Below are 22,043 nucleotides of genomic sequence, written 5' to 3'. Positions count from 1 at the left end.
CACAGAATGGGAGAAAATATTGGCAATTCACAGATCTGACAAGGGTCTAGTGTCCAGAATATGTAGAGACCTCCTAAAACTCAACCACAAAAAGACAAACAACCCGCTTCAAAAACGGGCAAAGGACTTGAATAGACATTTCTCCCAAGAAGATATGCAAATGGTCAGTAAGCACATGAAAGTATGCTCAACATCACAAATGTTAATCAAAACCACAGTGAGATACCACCTCACACCCATTGGGATGGTTAGAATAGAAAAAATGGAAAATAAGTGTTGGTGAGGATGTGGAGAAATTGGAACCCTCATACACTGCTGGTGGGAAAGTAAAATGGTGCAGCCACTGTGGAGAACAGTTTGGTGGTTCCTCAAACAGGTAACACAGAATTACCTTACGACCCAGCAACTCGACTTAGATATATGCAAAAATGTGTATCCAAATGTTCATAATAGCCAAAAATCAGAAACAACCCAAACGTACACCATTGGATGATGGATTAAACAAAATGTGGTGTATCCAAACAATGGAATATTAATCAGCCGTAAAAGGGGTGAAGTGCCAGTACATGCTACAATGTGGATGAATCTGGAAAACATGCTGAGTGCAGGAAGCCAGGCACAAAAGGTCATGTATGGTATGATTCTATTTATATAAAATGTCCTGAATAGGCAGATCCAGAGACAGAAAGTAGATTCATGGTTGTCAAGGTCTGGGGGCCCTGAGTGGTGAGTGATTGCCTGATGGGTACAGGATCTATTTTTTGTTTTCCACTTTCCTAAACTTTATTAAAGAAGAGGCAATGATGGTAGCTCTCTAGAACATAGTCAAATTTCTGGGATTCTTCCATTGAAAATGTGGTATTTGATTTCCAAATATATGCCAGAGAGTACTAGGTAAGGGGGAAGCTAAAATTCTAAAATGTTCATCTTCCAACTTTCTCCAGTCTGTGGTCTGTCTTTGGATCAGCAGTAATCACCTGAACAGCCACTCTGGCTGCATTAATTTTTGTCTGCGGTTCTCTGAGCTCTTCTATGTGCAGCAAGTGCAGAATTTGACCAGCTTCATTAAGAACCACATCTCTTGTGTCAAAACCAAGAATATACTTGTCTAAACCAACAGGCAAGCCCTCTTCTGCTGGGTTTGTGCTAGCAGCTACATCCTGTGTCAGGGCTCCTGGACCAAAATGCTAATTGTCTGAAGCACTGCCAGGTAACCACCATGAGCTGACTCTGAAGTTAGCCTGGACCATGACACCAGCCCTAAAATTAGGATTATTTACATCCAAATTGATCATGGGCTCTGCATTTTTAGTTGCATTGTCAGCATTTTTTGCATTATCAGGTACCAAATCCTTGTATTTTTCAGCGTTATCTCCATATTCAAGACTAACAGCTAAACCAAGAAGCCAGTCAATTGCTTCTTGTCCATCTTGAATCTTGAAAGAACAGTTGACATCTCTGAGATACTTTTCAAAGAACTTGGGCTGGTCACTGCTGTGGATGTTTCTTAGATTACCTCTGTCTTCAGTCTTGTAGTATCTCCTTTTCTGGTCTTCAGTGCAAACATCGTTTCTAAATTTTGTTTCATCTCTTCAGTAGAAGATGTAGATGGTGGTAGTTGAAGGCCATCGTGCTCCCTGCTTCAGTCGGGAGGGCGGGGTATCCTTTGGGGGTGACGAGAACATTCTGGATTAGTGGTGATGGTTGCATAAGTCCGTGAATGTGCTAACAACCACTGAATTGCACACTTTAAAAGGGGAATTTTACGGTATATAAGTGATGTCTCAATTAAAAAAAGACTTTCTTGCTCAGTGTGATATGTGGTGGCTGAGGGTTGGTCATGTCCTTGCAACTCTGGCCCCCCAACCCAGGGCATTCTTAAACATTTCTGCCCAGTTTCCACATATTTCCAGCTTTCTGTCAAATTCATGTCCTCATTCATTTCGCACTGTGATTCTTTCTCTGGGGCTAGGTGGGGGGGATGTGATGGAAAACTGCAACGTGGCAGACAGGAGCACAGCTGGGGGCCCGGCTATGTAGGTGGGGTGGGGATATTCACTGTTTCTGGGACCCTGCTTGGCTGTCCCAGTGCAGTTACAGCACAGGAACATCAGGTCTGCAGTAAGTCTGGGCATCTTGAAGGCCGTGTGCTCCCATCCTGGAGAGATGCCAGCAGGGCTGGCTGTCACCCCTCAGGTCCTGGGGAGGGGCTTCCTGTATCAGCTGGGGGCTGGACCAGATGATGTTGATTTTCTCTGTCGTGCACAACATGCGTGCATTCAAAAAATATCTCCAGAGGTACACACAGTACCCCAGAGTAGATTAATTTATTCAACTAAATAACAAATAAACACTGTTTTATAATTGGCCCTGATCCGCAGTGAGGTTAGGGTGAAGTCAGATAGAAGCAGCACCTCCCCACCCTGAGGAGCCCAGCACAGCGGGGTGTATATCACGACCTGACCATGACCGGGCACTGAGCACCACGGTGTGCTTCTTAAAGTGCACAGCCAAGAAAAGTGCCAGAACAGTGCTGGGTCTGGGAGCTCCAGGTGCTGGGAATCCAGGACAAGCTATCTTCCCCTCTATTATTATAGTTTCCATCCTGCAGGTCAACAAGGAGAGCTCAGAGAGGTCAGTGAACCTGCCCAGGGTTTCACAGCTGACCATACGGGGGGCAACTTCCTAGTTTACCCTTAACAGATTGTGATCCTGTCTTTTTGCCTATTCATTTTTCCTCCCTTCCCTCTCTCCTTCCTTCCACCTTCTCCCTTCTCTCCTTCTCTGTGTCCCTCCCTCCCTCCCTCCTTCCCTTCTTTCCATCCTCTAATCCTTTGAGCAGAGACTACCACATTCATTCACTCATCTGCCCGTCCTCACCTTGCAAGTGGGGAAACCGAGGCTGCAGAAGGGTGCCACCACCCGCTCAAGACCGCTGAGCCTCCTGGCTGCCTCCACCTGTGGCTGCAGGGCCTCGCGCCATTTGTGTTAAATTCTTGTGGAAGAAGATGAGGGTGCAAGGCTGCAGGCTCGATCCTCCCAGGGAAACCATTCACCTCCCAGCCCCCCTCCACAGGGAACCCGCAGAGTCGGCAATGAGCATGGACACTGCTTGGATCAGGTGGGAATTAGTCTTTGCACCTCATCAGTGACTAGACTGTTCTGGGCTGGGTCCTGGACCCACTAGGAAAGACCTAGTGAGTGTTTGCTGAAGGAATGAATGAACACACTTTGAAACACGTGTGCCCATGAATAGTCTAGAGGGGACACAGCACAGCATGGTGGCTGTCAGGTTGGGTGTTGGGGTTATAGGTGAAGTCTCCTTCTCAGAACTTTCTCTGATAGCACACTGCTTCAGTCAAGACATAAGAGAAAAAGTAGCAGATGTTTATGGGGATGCAAGCACTTATCTCAAAGAAAATGCCTTAAATACTAGAAAAGGTGGGTGCGAGGTGATTCCCGAGGTGGGAGTGAGGGAGAGAGGCCCCATCTGTGAGAGAGTTCACAGGGCTGGCTCTGGCCTCCACACTGCCAGTGGGAGGACCATGTGAAGACCCTGAAGATTTGAGGTGTGGCCTCCCGTTTCAGCAGGGCGGGCTGGTGAAAGTCAAGGCCGACAGGCTTTGTTAGTTTCAGCTGAGTTTGGGGACCTGGATGGGACCTTGGTGTGGATAGGGGTGCTGGGGCTAGCTGACTCCACGTCTAGGCATTTACCCCATGAGCTGCATTTCCACAGGTTATTCTGTTTTTGAAGAAACAAAAGGGTGGAGTCACCAAAATGCCCGCAACAGGGCTTGGGAAGATAAACATGGCACATGGTGCAACAAAACGCCACGTGGCTGTCAACAGAGGAAGGTGAACTGGAAGTGATGGTCTTCAATGAGCGTGAATACAGCAAGGTCCACTCACCCATTGGCTGGGCTAGGTTCCCCGGGGAGGGCGGGGTGGAGTGGGACGGCCCCCCAGGACTGCCCACCATGAGAGCAGCTCCCCTGCTGGCACAGGCCCAAGGGAAGTGTGGGAACCCTCACTAGGATGTTCTGAGCAACCTTCCCCAAACAGCCCATCAGTGTCACCTGAGTGACAGAGTATAGGGCCATGGTCCTCCGTGCTGCAGGCGCCTACACACCGACCACAGGCCTTGTGGACGCTCTCGGTGGAAGCAGCCTCAGGACTTCCAGGCATGACGCCCTGCTCCATGACATTGCAGACAGGGCGTTCAGACTCGAGCTAGGCTCTCTGGGCCCTTGTGGTTTTGAGGTTGGAAAGGCTCACGCGGTGGCTCTCCTGCCCTGCCCTTGCCCTGGCAAAGTCATCTGCAAGGTTTGCAGGTGTTCATTTGGTAGCAAAATGACAGACAACAAAACAGCATCCAGGCTGTGATTACTGTGAAAGCAGGGTTGGGGCCACCTCTGGGGTGTCAGGACCCAGGAGGACAGAGTTCTGGCATCACCGCAGGTGTCATGTGAGTGTGTACTTTGTAGTGATTCTTCAGTCTGTTTAATGCATGTTTCTGGGTTTGTTTTGCATTTTGCAGTAGAAAGTGTTTACAATATAAATAGACAAACCAATGACCAGAATTTTGAGGAAAGTGAGGCAGCAGTGTGCCTGGCCTACCCCCACTTAGGCAAATCCAGGAGGAAAAGAGTCAATGTTGAGAAAATGCCTCTGAGGACACAGAAGCCGGCACCTCCATGTGGAGGGAAACAGGCAGGGGGTGGAGTGTGAGAGACCTGCTGGGCTCCCGGAATGCTGAGTCCTATGCTGTATTCTTGTTGGAAAAGGTGGGATTAAAATGCTGCTGTGAATGGAGTCCCAAGCTGTTGCTCTCAAAGCAGGTGTTCACGCCCTGGCTTGCCCAGGCTGCAGGGAGGGAGGGACTGAGGGGGGTTGGGTCACTCTGAAGAGAGCAGGATGCAGCCTCATGGAGACCCAGCTAAGGTGACCTGATGGATGTCCCTGCCCTTGTGGAGATCACCTCTTTTGGGCCAGGCTACCTTGGGGCCCCGTGAGTGAATGCTGGTGCTGGTGCTTTGTGAATGGCTGGTCCCTGTGCACCCCTGGACCATGCTGGCCCCTCTCCAGGTGCCACCCTGAGAATACCCTGGACTCCAGTCAGCACTGCCCACAGTCATCGGTCCATGTGGTGTGGGGGACGCTGGCCTCTACCACCAGAGCCGGGCATGGGCTGCAGGCAGCCATGGGGACCACAGAGTGGGGGGTCTGGCTGGCAGGGACCAGGCATGGACTAATTGATCAATCCAGCAGCCCCTCACCCCAACCATGGCACAGGCTGACAGTGGGCCCTGGGAGGGGAGACTCTGACCCAGCCCCAGCATAATCTGGGGGAGGATGGAGAGCTCAGGGGCATGGTCCTTAGCTGCCTAGAGCTGCAGTGACCGATCCTATGTTCTGGCCTAGGCTGCCTACTGGAAGCGCTGCAGATGTCTGCTCTGTCATATTTATGGTGACATTGGGGGTTGGCAGATAGGAAACTGAGGCCCAAGTGGTGAACTTATTGCAGGGCACCCAGCCTAGGCATCTCTCCCTCAGGGTGGTGTGGCCTACAGTGGCCCAGGGGCTGGACTTGAGTCCGGGCCACACTCCTGATGGCCACATACAGGCCTCTGTCTTGAGGCTAAAGGCCTTGCTCAGTGGGGAGCTCAGAAGAATGAGATGGGTCAGTTAGCACAGATTCATCTCCAGCTGGCTCAGGGCCTGCTGGGAAGATGGAGGTACCAGCACCAGAAGGGCAGGGTCCCTGGGCTGGGACCCGAGTATCTGTTACAGAGAAGCAGATGCTTCGATCAGGATGAGTTCAGGCAGGGCTGTGGGCCCCTCAGGGACCTCACCTCTCTGCGGAGGTGACTTCTGACCCTAGGGCTGACGGAGGAGACAGAGCCAGCCACTCAGAAGCTGAGCGAAGGTGTTCTGGGGGTCGGCAGGGCAGGGAGACGTCAGCCCCTATGAGGACAGCTCAAAGAAAAGAAAACTGGTCTGGACCCATGGGCAGAGGCTGAGCTCACACATGATGGGAGACACGGAAATTAAAGCCTTGCTGGGATATGGCGTTTCTCCTAATGCAAAAGTCAATTAACGTGTTTGTGGGCATGTCTACGTCACTGGTGGGAGTGTAAATTGGTACAACATCTCCTGAGAGCGATTTGACAAAATCTGACACAATTACAAATGCATAAACTTCTGACTCAGCAGCTGGTTCAGGGTTGGCCAAGCAGGTGAGTGCATGGTACAGCTGTGGGACAGCTGAGGCTGCCAGAAAGGCATAAAAGCAAAAAATGGAATTCACCCAAATAGAAATAACCACTGCTGATATCTGGTGTATTTTCTTTGAGATCATTCCTTTATTTGCTCTTTTAACAATTGTTCCTTGAGCTTCCAGGATACACCAAGCTTTCTTGTGCCAGGAATCCAGTGTGGAGTGTATCAGTCCACATTTGCTGCAGTAACAAGTGATCATAAACCCTTTGGCCTAGGATAATGAAGGGTTACCCAGGCCTCCCCTTGGAACTTTGTCATTTCCAATCTTTTGGCATTTATAGTAACTCTAAGGTAAACCACTCTAGGTCTAAATCTTTGCTTTCCTCAGGGTAGATCCCAAAAGTGAATCAGAGTAAGAATAAGTGTGAGGCTTTTCCAAGCTGCTTTCCTGAAAGGTTGGACCGACCGACTTGCTCACAGCTTGCCTGTCTGCATCGGGCCTTATTATTAAACCAGGACTGCTAATCTCCATGTGAAGATGCCTGTTTGTCTTGCCTTATGACAGTTCCTGGTGAGACGAAACTGTGGTTCTACACATTCCATGACTTTCTGTGCTTGTCTGAGCGTGACTTTCACTCTCTTTTCTTTTGGGAATTTGGACTTTTCCGCTCATACTGAACCCATATTGACTCATATGAGTTATGGCATATTAATGATAACTCCCCTTACCTTTTGTGTCTGCTGTGAATCTTTTTCCTCAGGGAAATGCCTGCCTTTTGATCTTGTTTCTTAATATTTTAAAATTTGGTCAGTTTTACTTTTCCTTTTCTTAAAAAAAAATTATTTATTTATTTGGTAATGCCGGGTTTTAGTTGTGGCGGGCGGGCTCCTTAGTTGTGGCTCATGGACTCCTTAGCTGTGGCACGTGGCCTCCTTAGTTGTGGCATATGAACTCTTAGTTGCAGCATGCATGTGGGATCTAGTTCCCTGACCAGGGATCAAATCCGGGCCCCCTGCATCGGGAGCACAGAGTCTTAACCACTGTGCCACCAGGGAAATCCCCTACCTTTCCTTTTTATTTTTAATTTAATTTTATTTTTTACCTTTCCTTTTTAAATCCCCCCTCTCTCTTCCCTGCCCAGTCCCCTGTTGCTCTTGTGTCTGGAAGTTCCCCCCAACACACGCACACATCTGACGAATGTTCATGGAAAACTCCCTCTAGCTGAGACGAAGCCTCTTTTGAACCTGGAGCCCTGGTTCTAGCCTGCTCACTGTATGCTCTTGCCCTTTTCATCTCTGAGCCTCGGTTTCTCCTCCTGTTAAAACACCGACTTTGCTCTTGCTGGTGTCTGCGCTGGCCTCTGCCACTCAGCTTCAGAACCAAGGCACCCTGCCCCCACCCCCCCACCACTCACATCCTCAGAGACACAGACCAGAAACATGTCAAGCCCCAACACAGCACATGATGCCCCACATCCTTATCCTGTGGGCTCTAGGGCTCAGCTCCTGCCTGGCTGTCCCTGTGATAATGATTCAGAGATCACCTCAGGCCCTGAGGCTGCCTGTAGTACCCGGCTGATGCCCTGCGGATGCCAGTCATATTTCAGGTCCTTATTCAAAGCAGAGTATGCTTCTGGTCAGTGGTGCTCAATTATCTTGCAAAATGGCAATTCTGTCTCTAAGACCAATAAGTATTTGTTAACTGAGAGGTCACTGCTGTGGGTTATTGATCAGTGACTTCATTCCTGGTTGTGTAGTTCACATAAAACCTAGGAAAACACGTTGCAGCCTGATGGCCCCAGTGGCTGTGACCTGCTTCTTTGGCAGGTGTGTGCGGAGCACTGAGCCCAGGAGGGCGGCATTAGTGTTTAGTGAGCACCTACTGTGTGCCAGGTTGTCTTGGAGCCTCGCATTCTCCCTTGCGTGGTGTGATGAGGTGAGCCATTTAGCAGATGAGAAAACTGAGGCCACGAGGGTAGGAAGTGTGCGTGGGGCTCCCTGGAGGTTGGTGCAGGTCTTCAAAGGGGAACCAAGCCTGCTTCCCCAAGGTCAAGGTCAGGGTGTAGGTGGGATGCTTCCCTTTATTTTGGAACAAGCCCTCCTCCCACATGCAGTCCTTGGACCCATGGGAGACACGTGCCCAGTCTGGCACATCAGAACATCCCAGCCCTGTCTACAGGGGTGGTTCAGGGATGAACACGTGACCTGTCAGCTAAAGACATTCCATTCTTGGGCTTTTTCTAGGGCTATGGAGGGAAAAGCTGGGAATTTCGACGTGGCTCTGCTGGTGGACATGCGTGCCTTCTCCAGGAAGGGTCAGACTGTGCATGAAGCCACCGCAGAAGGAAGCATAGCTGAAAGACAGGCAGTGCTTCCTCACGCGATGTGGCCATTTTCTACTGTGTGCACTGGGCCCGGCCCCCAGTAGGCTCGACAGGTGTTTGATGATATATTATGTCACCTGGGCACCTCTTCATCCTGAATGAACAGGCATCCCCAGGGGCAGGCATTGCAATTCGAGCTGGGTCTGCTGGAAAACCCCAAGTCAAGCAGGCTGAGTCTCCAGCCAGAGGAAAATGCCTCTTCTGCATCACATGGAAAATTGTGTGGCTCCCCTGGGAGCTGATGGGGGCTGATGGGGCCCACTGAGTGTAAAGTGGAAACTGGGTGGGAGAGACCCCTGGGAACCCCTGGGGTAGTCAGCTACCCCAGCTGGCAGGACAACCTGACTCAGCCACCGGTCAGAACCTGCCCTGGACAGTGGCGTGGTTCTGGTCTGAGGACTCCTGCCAAGCCACTGTGGCACCTGGCTCTCCATGCTCCTTCTCTCTGCTCTGTCTGTACGAGCCCACATGTCTGCCCCTCTACTGGCTAGCCCTGTGGTCCTGAGCAAATCACTAAGACCTCAAACCTCCATGTTCCCCTGTGGAAATGGGGATAGAATGGCTCTCTTGAATCGGGGCCATTCCTCTCTCCATGGCAGGTCCCACCAGCAAGGAGACAGGTGGCAAGGCAGGAGGTGGCCAGAGTCCAGGATGGCTATCATGTTTCAGTCCTACTGGGCTGCTGGACGCCTGGGGATTCCTTTAGCGATTCTTTCACAACCCCGGGAACTGGGTGCCACCGCCACCTGGTGACTGAGGAAACTGGAATTCAGAGAACTTAATTAATGAATTGAAGGTCATGGCCAACGCGTGGTGCCAGGATTTGAATCGGATCCGTGCCTCTAGACCCTAGCTGGATCAGTGTGCCCCTCTTTCCCAAAGACACAGGCCAGACATTAGGTGGAGTTGCCTCTTGTCCAAAGTGCAGAAAAATGCACAAAAGCAGAAGCATCCACTGCTAACATTTTGGTGTGTTCCCTTCCGGTTTTTCTTCTGTGCACTGTCACTTCAAATTATCTCCTGCCTCATTATAAAACTCCATGAAGAGCATTTAAATGGCTTCATCATATTTGACTACATAGGAATTACACAGTTCACTGAGCCATATTCCAATTGCTGAAAATTTACGTTATTCCTAATGCTTATTATAAACAACCCTTCAGTGAACATCTTTATGCACCACTATCTGCAAAGCTGGTCACTTCACTTGTATAAATTCCCCAAAAGGGAATTACTGACTTAAAGGGTATAAACGTTTTTTAGATTCTTGCTCCAACTGCGAACTGCTTTCCAGGAAGCCTGTGCCAATCTGCTCAGTGAATCCATTTGGGCAGCAGGATGAGACAGAGGCAGTGGATCCGCGGTGAGCAAGGGCTGGCATGCACCATCAGGACCAAGAGGAGAACATAGCCCAGAATTTGGGGCCTCACCAGGATGTGGCTGCTCTGGAGGGCAGTGGATAGATGTGGTTGGGCCTGAGGTCAAGCTAGAATTGAGGGAGGGTCCTGAATCCTCGGCCTGCCCATTAAAATGGACCCCCTAAGAGGAAGGAGTTTAGAGTTGAGGAGAGAGCTGAGGCTGAGGGGTTAGATGCCAGGTGCTGGCAGGGCTGAGTGAGCACAATGGGGGCTCTGCTCCCATTGAAACCCAGACTGCAGCGCACACTCTGGGTATAGACAGAAGGAAGCTTGGAGGGAAAGCCACCCCAGGGGATGCTCAGCCCTCGGGGATTGGGAGTGTAGAGGGGCAAGCTGCTGTGCTCTGGCTGCTTCCTCAAAGGGGAGCAGAGTCGTGTGACTGGCTCTGGGGACTAAAAGAAGCCTGATGGAGAGCTCTTTCTACCCCTTGCCCAGTGGATGTGGATAGGAGCCCCTTCCAATCTGCTGCCACCAGCACCTCCTCTGGCAATGCCTCCCTGAAGCCGCTGGGGGCTGGGAGAGGTGGAGCACTGACTCCCAGCCCCAGTGCTATATGGGGTGGAGCTGGAGGTGGGCTGGGTCACGGGCATGTGACAGCAGAGCCAGCAGAGCTAGAGCTCCAGGGGCCATGTGGACAGAGGTGTTAAGAGAAGATGAGAGAGAGCTGGCACGATGGAGAATGTGCCAGCTTGCCGAAGACTGGCCCCTGGAGCTAGCGAAAGTCGATGGGCAAGGACTGGCCACAAAGTCCTGAAAAGGCTGGATGGCAGCAGTTGCAGGCTGAGAGGCAGCTCACTGTGGGGTGTGGGTAAGTTGGCCTCATTCACCTCCGGGCCCACTGCCTGCAGCCGACTAACTCAGGCAAGTCTCTTTGCCTCTTTGCTGCTTCCCATCTGATAACAGGGCCCTCCAAGACAGTGTGGGGCAAGACAAGCGAATTCCTGCAAAGACTTAGCTCAGCACTGGGGATCATCATCATCATTATTATTTCAGCAGCATGACTTACTTGAGGCCCCACCACCCGCTGGGCTCAGTGACCCACCCCCATTTTGGATGGCTATCAGTTACTCAAGATCCCTAGGTCAAATTCCTGGGGCTTTAGGAGAGACGAAAACGTGGAAGATGACCTGTGTTTTCTCCATATTTCGTGATCCATGCAGGTCTCTAGGGCCACTTGGCCCTTCTCTTTGCAGATCAACTTCAATCCTGCTCTGAGACACTAAAAGAGGGCTCACTCAGTGGGTCTCAGGTGGTGGACACTGACATCACCTCTTGTGAGCAACCAGAGGAAGTCACACCCCGTCTACTTCTACTGAGTGCTGAAGAGGCTGAGAATGAAGGGCAGGCTGTGACCAAGGATGACAGTCAGGGCGAACGCAGTGCTCCAGCTCCCGAATTTACTGCAACTCCTGCAGAGGTGGAAGGCTGGTCTGAAGGTGTGCAGGTACCCTCTGTGCCCACCTAGCAGTTCCCCACTGAGACTGATCTGCACCCCCGTGGCTCAGGCCACTGAATGGGTAGGAATGACCACTGAGTGGTCTTAGCTGTTCTTTTTCAGACTTTTAACCAGAAAAGTTTAAAAGTTGTTTCTAAAAGTTGTGTCCATTAAAACAAAATTCCTGGGGGCCAGGAACTGAGTGGTGCAGTCTGGGAGTGGTTCCTGAGGGGAGCCTGTTGATAGCATCCCCCACACCTGGCAGCAGGCTCACTTCAGCAGGGTGATGGGTAGAGGATTTCAAACACCTGCACATTCCAGGACATCTGAGGGCTAAAGCTGCATTCTCTGGACTGAACCAGCTAGGATATGAACCTAGCATCTAGTGCGAGCCTAACTGTGTAAAATTAAATGGTAACTTGTTGCATAGGAAAGAAAAGGTTTGAATCATTATTTGGTTATTATTATTATTTTTTATAAATTTATTTAACTAATTTATTTTTTAGCTGCGTTGTGTCTTCATTGCTGCGCACGGGCTTTCTCTAGTTGTGGCGAGTGGGGGCTACTCTTCATTGCGGTGCGTGGGCTTCTCATTGCGATGGCTTCTCTTGTTGCAGAGAAGCTCTAGGCATGTGGGCTTCAGTAGTTGTGTCACATCGTCTCCGTAGTTGTGTCTCACGGGCTCTAGAGCTCAGTCTCAGTAGTTGTGGCGCACGGGCTTAGTTACTCCACGGCATGTGGGATCTTCCTGGACCAGGGCTCGAAACCGTGTCCCTTGCCTTGGCAGGAGGATTCTTAACCACTGCGCCACCAGGGAAGTCCCCATTATTTGGTTATTTGATGCAAGCCTTCTGAGTGTCTCCTGAGTGGACAGCTGCACATGGAAAGACATGTGCCTGCCACGGGAGGTGCCATGGGATCACACTTGGGTAACAACTTAAAAAAGTTTTTATTTCTACTTTTTCTATCTTAAATTTCTTTAATGAGTACTTGCTCTTAAAAAATCAATATGGCCACAAAAAGAAGTGAAGTACTGATCTATGCTATAATGTGGACTAAGTGAAACATTATGCTGAATGAAAGAAGCCAGTCACAAAGGACTGTTGTATGATTCCATTTATATGTGATGCTAGGAATAAGCAAATCTATAGAGTCGGAAAGTAGATTACTGCTAGCCTGGGGCTGAGAGAGGGGTAATGTGGAGTGACTGCTAATGGGCATGTGTTTCTTTTCAGGGTGATAAAAAATGTTCTGGAATTAGACATTGGTGATGGTCACACAACTCTATGAGTGTACTAAAACCCACTGAATTGTACACTCTGAAAGAGTGAATTTTATGGTATCTAAATTATATCCCAATGAAGCTGTTATTTAAAAAATCAACACGTTTTCAAATTTTTACAGAGAACAGAGTAAAAGAAATGTTACATCATCTTATTATAAGAGAGGAAAAAAACTGTGTCATAGAACTTCTCGGCCCCCACTGGATGAGGAGACTTCCTCAAGGGGCCAGAGCCCCAGGGGCCCCATTATTTGCCCACCCAGTTGCAGGAGCTTCCAGGGCCTAAGAGCCCAAGCTTGCGAGGTCCATATACCCCCACTCCATCTGTCTGCCCCAGCACCCTTCCTTCAGTTCCCTGAGAAGCCTACCCTGCCCCCATCACCCCCGGATACCCCTGTTGCCCCCAACTCTGCTCTCCTGGCACAGTCCCCCCATTTGCCCCTGTCCCCTTATGGGACCTGGGTTCTCCACTGTTTCACCTGCCCTGGGGTGGGCCACACATAGTCAAGTGAGGAGCCACCTCCCCATGTAGTAGCCTGTGGGGGGCACTCAGGGAGGTGGCCCGGCTGCACTGGGTCTGACCACTAGACTGACCCCTGAGCCCACTCAAAGGCACACCGATCCTCAAAAGTACCTTTTGACTGGGGCTCCCTGGGGGCAAGGCCAGACCCTGACCTTCCTACCAGTGGGCTTTCCTGGGGACTGACTGGAGCAGAGGCAGAGGGTAGCCCTGTCTCCTTTCCTCCCTGCCTCTGTAAACATTTGTTGAACACCAGCTGTGCACTGACCATTATGTCCATCTCATGGATGAGCAAACTGTGACCTAACTGCTTAGCTATGTTCTCATGGGTCATGGGCCAGCAGAGAGAGTGAGCTCCCTGTCATGAGAGGTATGCAAACAGGGCTGCCCAAAACTACCTCTATGGGCTCAGAGAGCACATAGCGCTGAGTCAAGGACAGGTCCTTTCTAGTCCCCCAGCACCTAGGTTGCCGCTGCAATGTGTGGGGATACTACTGCCGTATTATGTACATCTGCCAGCTGTCGGTGGGCAGCAGTCTGCTGGTGATGACGTGAATAGCCAGTCATCTCCTCCATTACCAGGCAGGCATGATGCCCACTTGCCACGAGTATGTCCCAGGGAGCACGGTGGAAGCCAGACTGGCTTGCATGCGTGTGTCTGGAACATGCTTAGCTCCATCCCTTCTCAGTTTTCCCTTTGATAGGCCTAGGCACGTCATCATGCACAGGCTTGAAACGGATAGGCTTGCAACTCAGGGTGTCTTCCTGGACTGACCGAGTCTTGGAACTGGCAGCCTTTGCAGGTGGACAAACTAGGATGGCCAAGCCAGGTTTGCAGGGGGGCATAACAGACCATTCGCGGCCAGCAGCCGCATGGGGCATTCCAAAGATCCTCAGGGACCAGCAGTACCCGCCGGAGGAGGAGCATGAAGGCGGCAGTGGGCCTGCGCGGCCCCGGGGGGGGGGCGGGCAGCCGAATGCCCCGCCCCCCTCGCGCGCAGGGTCTGAGCCGGTGCGGGAGCGCAGCCGCGCGGAGCTGAAGCAGCACCCGGGAGCGCGGCCCCGCAGCGGGCTGGCTGGAGGAAGTAGCGTCGCGACCCGGCACCGCGCGTGACCCGGGTCTGGAGCACAGACCCCGGCCCTGAGAGCGACCCCGGACCGAGCGCAGACCCCAGCCCCGAGCGCGGATCCTGGCCCTGAGCGCGGCCTCGCCCGCCCGGGCCGCCGAGCCGCGGGCATGGACGGCGCCCGTTCGCCCTGTGAGTGCCGAGCCCCCCGCCCGCCGCCTTTGTGTGCGCGCCGCGCCGCCGCATCCCCCTCCCCGCGCGCCCCTCCTGCGCCCCGGGCAGCGTCCTTTGTGGAGCCGCCGCCTGGCCAGTACCTCCTTCTTCCCCAACCTCCTTCACCCCTCCGCGGCCCAGGGCACTTTCCCAGCCCGGGCCTCCCGGCCCCGTCTTAACCACCCCCACCTCCCAGGGACATCCCAGTAGGCCCCCTTCCCCGGGGCTGGGCAGGGCGCAGGTGTCCCTCTCTCCGGCCTTCCGGCCCCTTCTGCAGCCTCCCTCGTGTCCCTTGGGACAGCGCAGCAGGGCTCCTCTCCGGCCCAGGCCTGAGCAGGGCACGGCTCCCTCCCACCCAGCCCGGCCTCCTGGTCCGGTCTGCAGCCCCCTTCCTCCGCCTGCCCCAGGGACAGCCCAGTAGGCCCCTCCGCGGCCGGGGCGGGCAGGCCGTGGGCCCTGGGGCGGCGCTGTCTCATCCCACGTCCCGGGCAGGTGCGGCGAGGCCCGCGCTCACACGGGCCTGTGTGTCCTTGCTCGCAGAGATGGACGACGATGGCGGCCGCCGAGACGCCCCCGGCGCACTGATGGAGGCCGGGCGCGGTGCGGGGCCCGCGGGCATGGCGGAGCCGGCGGCGGTGCCGCGGGCGCGGGCGGCGCGGCCCGGGCCCCAGCGCTTCCTGCGACGCAGCGTGGTGGATTCTGATCAGGAGGAGCCGCTGGGCCTGGAGGGGGCCGACTCGCCGGGCGCGCAGCCCCCGCAGCCGCTGCAGCGAAGGGTGCAGCTACTCAGCAAGACGCGACGCCTCATCGCCGAGCGCGCCCGCGGTCGCCCGGCCGTCCCCGCGCCTGCCGCGCCTGCCGTGCCGCTGGGCGACCTTGCCGACCCCGGCCCTGAGCCCGCGGGCACGCAGGAGCCTGGCCTGGACCCCGCGCCCTCGCCCGCGCCTGCCCCCGAGGGCGGCCCCCGCGAGGAGGAGGCGGCGGCGGCCGCGAGGAAGGAGGACGTGGGGGCTCTCGAGGCGAGGCCAGAGCTCGGGCGCGCACGCCGGGAGGAGCCCGAGGAGGAGGAGGACGACGAGGACGACCTCAAGGCTGTGGCCACCTCCCTGGACGGCCGCTTCCTCAAGTTCGACATTGAGCTTGGCCGCGGCTCCTTCAAGACCGTCTACAAGGGGCTGGACACGGAGACCTGGGTGGAGGTAGCCTGGTGCGAGCTGCAGGTGAGGGGCGAGATGGACGCAAATGGTGGTGGGCGAGTGCGTTCTGGCATCAGGCCATGCCTGGCCTTAGCCACCCCTGGCAGCGGCCCTCTGTGTGTCACCCTCTGGGTGGGTGGTTGGTTGTGCTGGTGGTCTGTGTGGTGACGGTTGGGTGATGGAGGTCGGACCTCCCAGTGTGTGGTGTCTAAGTGTGGCACGATGTGGGCCCATGATGGAGACTGGGCACTTGGAGGGCGTGTCTTTCAGTGCCGATCAGTGCTGCTCCTTCTGGGCTGTACTGACCCAGGCTGTCTGGATCGTCTGTGTCTGTGCAGAAGCAGTGTGTGGGCTGCAGGGCCCTGTGTCCAAGTGGTCACAGGGTGGTTTGGGGGACTCTCAGCTGCTCTTAAATGAGCACCTTACTGCGTCTTGCAGAGTGTAGATGCCCCAGTTGGGGATGTCTGAGGGGCTTTTCACCTGGGGTCTGTTTATGGTGAGGGATGGTGGGCCCTGGGGCCTCTGGGGCAAAGCCTGGAAGTGTTGTCACTATGTCCTGTTAGTTCACAAAATGGATACGTGAGAAGTCTTAAAACCCAGTCATGTAAAATGCAGGTGGGGTTTTGTTTTGGTTTTTGTGGATGCAAAGGCTCTGGACTTGCATTTTTCATAACCTTGCCCTCATGTTGGCTATGTCAGCCCCAGCCCTGGAAGATTATATAAACGGTAACTCAGGCTGTCCTGGGCCGGCCGTGGAAGCTGGGGCAGCACCTGTCACAGTGGGTGTTTATTGGCCCTCCCTTGTTTGGGGGAACAGCTGTCAGGCATGGGGCTGGACTCTGCAAGAGCTGGCCATGCGGATGTAAGCCTACCCCAGCGCCCTGGAAAGTTAGCTGGGCCTGCCAGTCCTGATGCAGGCCGCCTGCCACACTGCAGGCAGCCTGCCTTTTTGGCTCAGAAGTGGGATTTGGTTGCTTTGTCCTCTGGGCCCCTGCAGGGTGGCCCGTGTGTGTATGTATATGTGAGCTGGCTAATTTGTCCAGTGTCCACCTGTCCTCAGCCTTTCTCCTGAGACAAAGAGCTTTGGAGACCACCCCTCCTCACAGTTCCTTGGTTCTCTTGTGGAAATGGGGACTTTTCATGGTGGAGCCACGGGTGGCCTATTGAGTCCCTCACTGAGAGGGACTGAGAACTCCCCTCCCTCACGGTTGCAGGTTCGGGGACCTGCTGAGGGGTGGCCTCAGTGGTCTGTGGTCTGGGGCCCTGGGGATGGTGTGCTGGGATGGCATAGGAGTGAGCTGGGCATCACTGCTGTGTGTGAACGCGCAGGGGAGAGAGGACCCGGAAAGGGAAGACCGGAGAGGGAAAAGAGGACTCCTGATTCTAGAGTGTGGCTGTGTGCCTTCCCTCCTCGCCTTCTCGCTCTTGCAAGTGACCTGGTGTGGCACTCCAAGCACCCACTGGTGCTCTGCTGCGGAATGCCTCTGCGGGTGGAGGACAGGAGTGGGGGTGCTGCAGCAGGCAGGAGCTGAGTTAGACCTCAGCAGCAGAGCCCGGCTGATCTGGTTGAGGCATTGCAGGCGCATGTGACCCTCGGAGGAGGTTGTTAATTCCCATTCCCTTTAAGGCAAGGCAAGCTGTTCTGCCTCTGGGTCCCTAAGCAGAGTGGCACTGGAGTGGAGCCTGGCTGCTGTCCAGGGGGCTTTTACTCCTGTACTCTGGGTGGGAGTAGGAAAGTGGGAGATGGCTTCTAATCTGTCTGGTTTTGCTTCTTATACAGTAGTTACTGGGGGCCCCATGCCAGCCGGGAAGCTGTTCCTGTATCTCCCCCAACAAGAGGGCTGATATGCAGCAGTTAGGGTCAGCTGCTTTCTGATGGGTAGGTCTGAGAGGGTTTTACACCAGAGGGGGCTGGGAACCAGCTTAGGACAGCAGCTGAGAGCCTGCTGTGTGTGCACTCTCCTTTTCACCAAACAGGAGGCTGTTGTTTCCCCCATTTTATTGTTGAGAACCCACCAAGGTCACCTGTGAGGATACAGATGGTAGAGGGGGATTGCAGCATCATGGGAAGAGGCCACCTGGCATGGCCGTCCTTAGGAGAGGAGATAAGGGAGGGCAGGGCGCCAGGTTAGTCCTCTCGGACCACCAAGCACCAGGGAGGGCAACAGGTGGTGTGCTGGCTTTGCGCCTGGGGAGGGGGTTTCCTAGTGCACAGGGTGGAGATGTTCATCCTCCACCCAGCCCCCAGAATTCCCAAGCATCAGGGCTCCCACTGGAGGGTGGGTTGCCAGGAGCATTGCCTTCAGTATGGGGAGCTTTGCAGTATTCCTCCTGCCCTCCAACCCTCCCTTCCCCAAGCCCCATAAGCTCCTCAGCTGGCATCTTTGGAATGCCCTGGAAATCGACCCTCAAAAGTCTGTTTCCTCCTCTCAACCTTGGGACCATGGGGGATGTTGGCACCTGCCTGCCTCCCCCAGAACTGAGACAGTGTCACCTGCTTGCTTTTTCCAGGGTTCCCTGCCAAGGGGAGGAAAGGCCGCATTTTTGGACCTAATAAAGTCTGGCTTGGAGGATGTAAGATCCCCATGACTTCAAGTTTCCTTCTATAATTTAGTGTTGAAAGAGCTTTGCGGAAAGGGCAATATGTGTTCATATCACAGTGAAGGGCAGCGAGGTGTTTTCATCTCCTGAATTCTCCAGATGTTTGAAGCTGACATTGAGTTTTGGGGGGAAGCCATTTTAAAATATTACCTCCCCTTCTGTTTTCTTTTGAATGAATGTTCATTTCTGGCACCAGGACACATAATAGCAACAGGGAAAGTACAAATGCACCCGGAAGCACTGCCTTTACTCTGGCTCACATTTCCCACGTCCCTGTGGCCAGCTCTGGCCCCTCACAGACCCCATCCTGTCAGACAGAGCACGGGATAGCTGGAGGCTTCTGGTTGACTCTGGGTTGCCTGGGGTGGGGGTAGGTGTAGACCATTGACATGGTCTCAGGTGACTCAGACACCCTCTCTCACCTGCTGATGCCTCTGAGCCATGGGTGGAGCCTCTGAGCAGAGAAAATGCAGCCAACCCAGATCCCAGCCAGTGTCCAGAAGCCTCATTGGAGGCGGCCTGTTGGCCTTTCCTGGACCACCTGCTTAAGTGTCTTCCTCGAGAACTTGGAGAGAGCCTTGGTTTTCAGCCCCCTTGGTCAGTGCTGCCCCCTGCCGTCAGCAGGCTCCTGTCTCCAAGGGTCCTCTGCTGCCTCCTCCTCACAGAAGGCTGCTTTGAGCTGCGGTTACAGGGTTGGGCACGGCCTCTTGGGGGACTCCACCCGCAACTCATGTTTCCCTCGCTTGTGTCCTGGCCTGTGCCCAGTATGGGAGTCATTTAGCCTCATGGAGGTGTCAGTCGTTGACCCTCTGCCTGGAGTACTTGCAGGGGCTTTGAGGGCCATGAGAGTCCTGAAGAGGTACCATGGGGCCTGAGGCCCCATCAGCCAGGGACAGGTGTCTGGACCCCTCAGGTGTCATCATGAAGCTGTCCTGTTGCTGCTCTGCACTGCCCAGAGGTCGCTGGGCTCCCGTGGGGTGGTGATGGCCTGGACTCCAGGCCAGGGAGAGGCTGTGGATGTAGGGACCACAGGATCTGCTGATGTCTCCTTCGTGTGGCCATGGAGGACTCGTTTTTTCCCAACTCACCCACCACAGCCAGACCTCTGTGTCACCTTCCTACACCCTGGCAGTGGATAATGCCTGTAGGCGCCTGTCGTGTGCAGCTGTGCTGAGCATGCCGGTCCCCTTGCTGTCCTCAGAGGGTGGCCAGGTCTGCCTGCTATTGGTGTGGTCTGGCACCTCTCCCATGGCTGTGGGTGCCCCACCTGTACTGGGTGCTGAGCTCACACACCTGACCATATAGGTGCATCATCGCCTTTCATAGACCAGGCATGTGCCCTGTGGTGCAGGGCAGCCGCAGGCCCAGGGTTGAGAGGTCTTCCCTGTGGCCTCATGTGGGAGGGTCAGGTGTTGCTTTCAGAGGAGCCACAAGCAGCCCGATCTGGCTGACATGGGGAGATGAGGGGATGTGCAGAGGAGATGGTGCTCACTTGCTGGAGCAAGATGCTTAGGGCTCAACTCACTCTGGCTGGCGGTCACCCTGCTTTTATATTTTTATTTTTAAAAAATCTTCTAAGGGCACAATTTTGTTGGAAGAGGTGTAATTTGAAAGCAGTTGGGTGTCAACACTGAGCTTGCTTTCCCAAATGATGTTTCATGTGTCATCTTTTTTTTTGCGGTACGCGGGCCTCTCACCGTTGTGGTCTCTCCCGTTGAGGAGCACAGGCTCCAAACGCGCAGGCTAAGCGGCCATGGCTCACAGGCCCAGCCGCTCCGCGGCATGTGGGATCTTCCCGCACCGGGGCAGGAACCCGTGTCTTCGGCATCGGCAGGCAGACTCTCAACCACTGCGCCACCAGGGAAGCCCCTCATGTGTCATCTTGACCACAGTTCTGGTTTGCTTGGTGAGAAAGGCTGGTGCCAACTTCCTGAGAGGCCTGTGAAATGCACTGGGGAGGGGCCCATCAGTGCAGAAGTGTGGGCATCCAGAACCCAGAGGCCCCTCCCCTATCCCCAAGCTTTGTTGGGGAGGTGAGTGTGGTCAGCAATGATGAACAAGCAGCCCGAGCTGTGGGTCACCACTGTGGGCACACTGGGCATTGCAGCTTATTCCCTGTTGGAAGCAGGTGCTCCTGTGGCTGAGTGTGTGCCTCTCAAGGTATCCTCAGGGCCCTGGTGTGTGAGGGTACCAGGCTGAGCGTTTCAGGCCTGAATTGCCCAGTGACTTGGACCCCAGAGGGGGGATCCCCAGACTGTCTAACTTGGGTGGAGGGCTAGTGGGCATCTCCCCACCTCTCGTGCCATTTCCAGGTGGTGACTGGGTTACTCTGAGGTGGGTGAAGCTTTGCTGGTGGACTGTTAGCTGGAACATTATGGTGGCAAGGGAAAGAACTGATAAGAGGAGTGTAGAGAGTGGACGTTCCCTAGGGTTCCCAATGCTGGGTCTCGTGCCTGGGCTCAGCAGCGCAGGCTGGTGTGGTTTATTGGCTCATCAGGCATTTTGGGTTTTTTTTTGTGGTACGTGGGCCTCTCACTGTTGTGGCCTCTCCCGTTGCGGAGCACAGGCTCCGGACGCGCAGGCTCAGCAGCCATGGATCACGGGACCAGCCGCTCCGCGGCATGTGGGATCTTCCCGCACCGGGGCACGAACCTGTGTCCCCTGCATCGGCAGGCGAACTCTCAACCACTGCACCACCAGGGAAGCCCTCAGCAGGCATTTTTTGAGCATGTGTCCTGGTTCCAGCCCTGGTGTACCACAGTCAGCAGGAGAGTCATGGTGGGAGAGCCAGGTTCTCACAGAGGAGGGGTGTTTGTGAGAAGCCTGCAGGAAGCAAGGGAGTCAGTCTGTGGAGAGACTGTCCTGCGGTCCTGGGCTGGCTGGACTTGTTGGGTGTCTGCCACTCACCTTCCAGAATGGCTGACTCTAGCAGCCCTCTGCCTGGCTGTAGGCATCTCTTGGGGCCAGTAGCTTGGGCTGGCTTCAGGCTGGAGCTGGATGATGCCGAAGGTGAGAACACGGAGCTGTAGGTCACCACTTCGATGGAGAAGAGCTTGACTCAGTCCTGCAGGTGTTCAGGCCACAGGCTCGGGTCTCCTTTGTGGTCTGCCTTGGCTGAACGGTGCCAGCATCTGCCTGAGGTGGTGGGAAGAGGTGCTTAGGAGCCTCGCAGCCAGGCAGGGCACACTGTGCAGTGCATACAAACACTCTGGGAGCATGTCCTGCTGCATTCGGACCCCAGCCCCACAGCTTCCCAGTGGGGAGGCCATAGAGAGGGCACCTGCCTTTCTGAACCCCGGTTTACCTGTTTGTGCAATGGGGATGGTGCTAGCCAACCCTCGCAGGGCCATGGGGACTGTGGAGAGGTACATTCAGCACCGAGTATGCAGCACTGCTGAGAGTGGGCACTCAGAGTTAAGCCTCTTCTCACCCTGCAGATAAACAGTTTAAGAAGCTGAGATTGAAGTGGAGAGCAAGCTGAACCTGGAGGAGCAGGGAGGCCTGCCTGAGGCTGGAGGTGGGCCCCTGGGGTGGCCCAGGGGCCTCCAGGTGCAGGCAGGCTGAGGGCCTGTGCCCCTGCAGCTCTACCTGAGCACCTGGCTGGTGAGCTGCAAATAAGGAAAGGGTGTGAATGAAGCAGGTGGAATCTCTAAGAAGCATATTAGGATCTGCTTCTGGCCACAGACAATCCAGGAGCTGTGTTTTGGG

The 22,043-nt window shown here is 54.4% G+C and overlaps 1 protein-coding gene and 1 pseudogene across 1 annotated transcript in view; one reads left to right on the top strand and one right to left on the bottom strand.

The window, feature by feature from the left end:
• Positions 1-923: 923 nt before the first annotated feature.
• On the bottom strand, positions 924-9,645 carry LOC103079266 (UPF0568 protein C14orf166-like; annotated as a pseudogene).
• Positions 9,646-15,080: 5,435 nt separating this feature from the next.
• Positions 15,081-22,043, top strand: part of WNK2 (WNK lysine deficient protein kinase 2) — a 157,241-nt gene continuing 150,278 nt past the window's right edge. Inside the window, exon 1 of the mRNA XM_007468161.1 lies at positions 15,081-15,758. Within this exon, the coding sequence (XP_007468223.1) occupies positions 15,081-15,758 (678 nt within the window). The remainder of the gene's footprint in view (positions 15,759-22,043) is intronic.

Source organism: Lipotes vexillifer, unplaced genomic scaffold (assembly GCF_000442215.2).
Source record: "Lipotes vexillifer unplaced genomic scaffold, Lipotes_vexillifer_v1.1 scaffold466, whole genome shotgun sequence".
NCBI lineage: Eukaryota > Metazoa > Chordata > Mammalia > Artiodactyla > Lipotidae > Lipotes > Lipotes vexillifer.
Note: the sequence above shows the minus strand (reverse complement) of the source record. Positions and strands in the feature narration are given on the sequence as shown.